The sequence below is a fragment of the Lucilia sericata genome, unplaced genomic scaffold (genome assembly GCF_015586225.1).
Source record: "Lucilia sericata isolate MDLA Ls3-8-SP2 unplaced genomic scaffold, ASM1558622v1 Contig003950F_arrow, whole genome shotgun sequence".
Classification (NCBI taxonomy): Eukaryota; Metazoa; Arthropoda; class Insecta; order Diptera; family Calliphoridae; genus Lucilia; species Lucilia sericata.
In genome coordinates this window covers 23,156-27,233 of record NW_023997096.1, presented here as the reverse complement: position 1 = coordinate 27,233, position 4,078 = coordinate 23,156, and the positions used below count along the sequence as shown (strand labels likewise).

The window sequence follows — 4,078 nt, the reverse complement described above, 5'->3', positions numbered from 1 at the left end:
AACTCTACTCTGCTCTAGCCAGGGACTAGAGTTGATCAACTTTACTCTTCTCTAGCAAGAGACTAGGGTAGATCAATAATACTCTGTTTTAGCCAAAGACTACAGTTGATCAATTTTACTGGTTTCCTCCGGTTTTATGCTAATTCTTTTATGTTTTATTTTAATATTTGTATATTTTTCTATTCCTTCTTTTGTAGGCACCTTCTATGTTCAACTCGAAGATGACATCCTAGCCAAACGACACTTTATAACGTCGATGAAAAAATTTGCCATTACAAAAAGTGCTTTAACTAAACCGGATCAGGCACCTTGGTTTCTCTTAGATTTCTGCCAACTGGGTTTCATAGGTAAAATGTTCAAGTCGGCGGAACTGCCCTATCTAATAACATTTTTCCAAATGTTCTACAATGAAAAACCGGTCGATTGGCTATTGGGCTATTTCATCGAATCCAAGGTCTGTCGCACCGATCAAGATCAAAAGCATTGTAATCAGGAGAGAGCTAAATACTGGCTGCACTATCGTCCCTCACTGTTTCAACACATCGGCACGAGTTCATCGCTTAAGGGCAAAGTACAAAAACTCAAGGATAAACAATTTGGTTCTAAAGTTCCCACCTTCTATGCGCATGCCCATAATCCACCAGCCCTAGTTAAATCGAATATAGCGGCCTATAAGAATTATCAATTGAAAAGAGCTTATAAGGGGAGACCTATTTTTGGGGCCTTCTACCACAACCGGGAGATTTGGTGCAGTTTATATTCGATAAACCCATTACCCTTAAGCATTATCTCTTTCGCAGTGGTAATTCTGAACATCCCTCAGATCGTTTCTATAACACTACCATAGAGGTCTACCCGCCGATACTTTAAGTGAAAGTTCACCGGTGTGGAGTTTTTATAATTCAACCACTGATGGTTATCTGATAGTGGGCAATTTTGATGCCATGGGCGTGGCAGAGGGTTCATTAGATGCAAAAATTGGTGCTATTAAAGAAATGCGTTTACATGTTCATGGTGATAGTGAAAATTGGGCATTATTAAGTGAAATTGATTTACAGGTAGAAACTAAAAGATGATGGGATTAGCTTGATCTGCTAGAGCTGGCAGAGACAAACAACACTAACTAACACTTCTCCTAAACAACAAGTTTCAAACTGTGTTTTCATATTATAGTTATCCATGACCTATTTATTAAGGGAAGAACAAATTAAAATTAGAAAAATTTATAAGAGCATACATAGAGGAGAATTTATGTGTGTGTGTTTGAGTGTATTTTAAAGGTTTTCTATTGAGTTTTCTAAGTGTTTTTTATATAAATGTATTTCTATTACATACTTACAAAACCAAAAACAAAACTCCTTTTTGTGTAAGTGTCTAAAATGTTGTGACATTTTCGTTTATTTTTTAAGTGTATAAAGTTAAATAAACTTTTAGTAAATGTGAAAGAACGCGGAGCAAAGAATTTTATAAGGATAGTAAAGGATATGGAAAATTGATGCCATAATTGATACGATTTTTTATTTAAATATGAAAAAGCCATCTTTATTTATTTTTTTTTTTTGAGGTTATGTTTTTGTTTTAAATTTTTTTTTTATTTAATTTATTTTATTAGGTGAGAGAAAAGATTAGTTTCTGTTGAATTAAAAAATTATGTTTGATGGAAAGTCTTTTTGAAGAAAAGAACGAAGGCTAGAGTTGATAAACTATACTCTAGTCTAGAAGGAAACTCGAGATGATCATCTATACTCTGAACTAGCCAGAGACTCGGGTTATCAATTACACTCTAGGCTAGACAGGGATTGATTGATCAATCTATGCTTGAGTTAATCCGATACGAGTCAGAGACTCTGTCAGAGCAGAGTTGATCAACTGTAATCTCTGACTAGACTAGAGTTAAGCAATTCTATCTGTGACTAGACTAGAGTTAAGCAGCTCTATCTCTGTCTAGACTAGAGTAGAGTTGGTCAACTCTAGTCTATGTCTAGACTAGAATAGAGTTGATCAACTCTAGTCTCTGTCTAGTAGAGTTGATCAACCACTAGTCTCTGTCTAGCAGAGTTGATCAACACTAGTCTCTGTCTAGACTACAGTAGAGTTGGTAGACTCTAGTCTATGTCAAGACTAGAATAGAGTTGATCAACTCTTGTCTCTGTCTAGGCTAGAGTAGAGAGTAGACCAACTCTAGTCCCTGTCCAGACTAGAGTAGAGTTGATCAACTCTAGTCTCTGTCCAGACTAGAGTAGAGTTGATCAACTCTAGTCTCTGTCTAGGCTAGAGTTGATCAACTCTGGTCTCTGTCTAGACTAGAGTTGATCAACTCTGGTCTCTATCTAGAGTAGAGTTGATCAACACTGGTCTCTGATCAACTCTAGTCTCTCTGTCTAGACTAGAGTTGATCAAATTCTGTCTCTGTCTAGGCTAGAGTAGAGAGTAGACCAACTCTAGTCCCTGTCTAGACTAGAGTAGAGTTGATCAACTCTAGTCTCTGTCCAGACTAGAGTAGAGTTGATCAACTCTAGTCTCTGTCTAGGCTAGAGTTGATCAACTCTGGTCTCTGTCTAGACTAGAGTTGATCAACTCTGGTCTCTATCTAGAGTAGAGTTGATCAACACTGGTCTCTGATCAACTCTAGTCTCTCTGTCTAGACTAGAGTTGATCAATTCTAGTCTCTCTGTCTAGACTAGAATAGAGTTGATCAACTCTAGTCTCTCCGTCTAGACTAGAATAGAGTTGATCAACTCTAGTCTCTCTGTCTAGACTAGAATAGAGTTGATCAACTCTAGTCTCTCTGTCTAGACTAGAATAGAGTTGATCAACTCTAGTCTCTCTGTCTAGACTAGAATAGAGTTGATCAACTCTAGTCTCTCTCTGTCTAGACTAAAATAGAGTTGATCAACTCTAGTCTCTCTCTGTCTAGACTAAAATAGAGTTGATCAACCCTAGTCTCTGTCTAGAATAGAATAGAGTTGATCAACTCTAGTCTCTGTCTAGACTAGAATAGAGTTGATCAACTCTAGTCTCTGTCTAGACTAGAATAGAGTTGATCAACTCTAGTCTCTGTCTAGACTAGAATAGAGCTGATCACTCTAGTCTCTGTCCTAGACTAGAATAGAGTTGATCAACTCTAATCTCTGTCTAGACTAGAATAGAGTTGATCAACTCTAGTCTCTGTCTAGACTAGAATAGAGTTGATCAACTCTAATCTCTGTCTAGACTAGAATAGAGTTGATCAACTCTAGTCTCTGTCTAGACTAGAATAGAGTTGATCAACTCTAGTCTCTGTCTAGACTAGAATAGAGTTGATCAACTCTAGTCTCTGTCTAGACTAGAATAGAGTTGATCACAACTCTAGTCTCTGTCTAGACTAGAATAGAGTTGATCAACTCTAGTCTCTGTCTAGACTAGAATAGAGTGATCAACTCTAGTCTCTGTCTAGACTAGAATAGAGTGATCAACTCTAGTCTCCGTCTAGACTAGAATAGAGTTGATCAACTCTAGTCTCTGTCTAGACTAGAATAGAGTTGATCAACTCTAGTCTCTGTCTAGACTAGAATAGAGTTGATCAACTCTAGTCCTCTGTCTAGACTAGAATAGAGTTGATCAACTCTAGTCTCTGTCTAACTAGAATAGAGTTGATCAACTCTAGTCTCTGTCTAGACTAGAATAGAGTTGATCAACTCTAGTCTCTGTCTAGACTAGAATAGAGTTGATCAACTCTAGTCTCTGTCTAGACTAGAATAGAGTTGATCAACTCTAGTCTCTGTCTAGACTAGAATAGAGTTGATCAACTCTAGTCTCTGTCTAGACTAGAATAGAGTTGATCAACTCTAGTCTCTGTCTAGACTAGAATAGAGTTGATCAACTCTAGTCTCTGTCTAGACTAGAATAGAGTTGATCAACTCTAGTCTCTCTCTGTCTAGACTAGAATAGAGTTGATCAACTCTAGTCTCTCTCTGTCTAGACTAGAATAGAGTTGATCAACTCTAGTCTCTCTCTGTCTAGACTAGAATAGAGTTGATCAACTCTAGTCTCCTCTGGTCTAGACTAGAATAGAGTTGATCAACTCTAGTCTCTCTCT

At 37.4% G+C, this 4,078-nt stretch overlaps 1 protein-coding gene across 1 annotated transcript; it reads left to right on the top strand.

Moving 5' to 3' along the window:
* Positions 1–197: 197 nt before the first annotated feature.
* Positions 198–2,545, top strand: LOC119615059 (alpha-1,3-mannosyl-glycoprotein 4-beta-N-acetylglucosaminyltransferase B-like; the record flags this gene model as incomplete). The annotated part of the gene is given in 3 exon segments (XM_037971140.1): positions 198–698; positions 701–847; positions 850–2,545. Coding segments are annotated over 3 exon segments (875 nt in total), but the record flags the coding sequence as incomplete, so codon positions are not given.
* Positions 2,546–4,078: the final 1,533 nt, after the last annotated feature.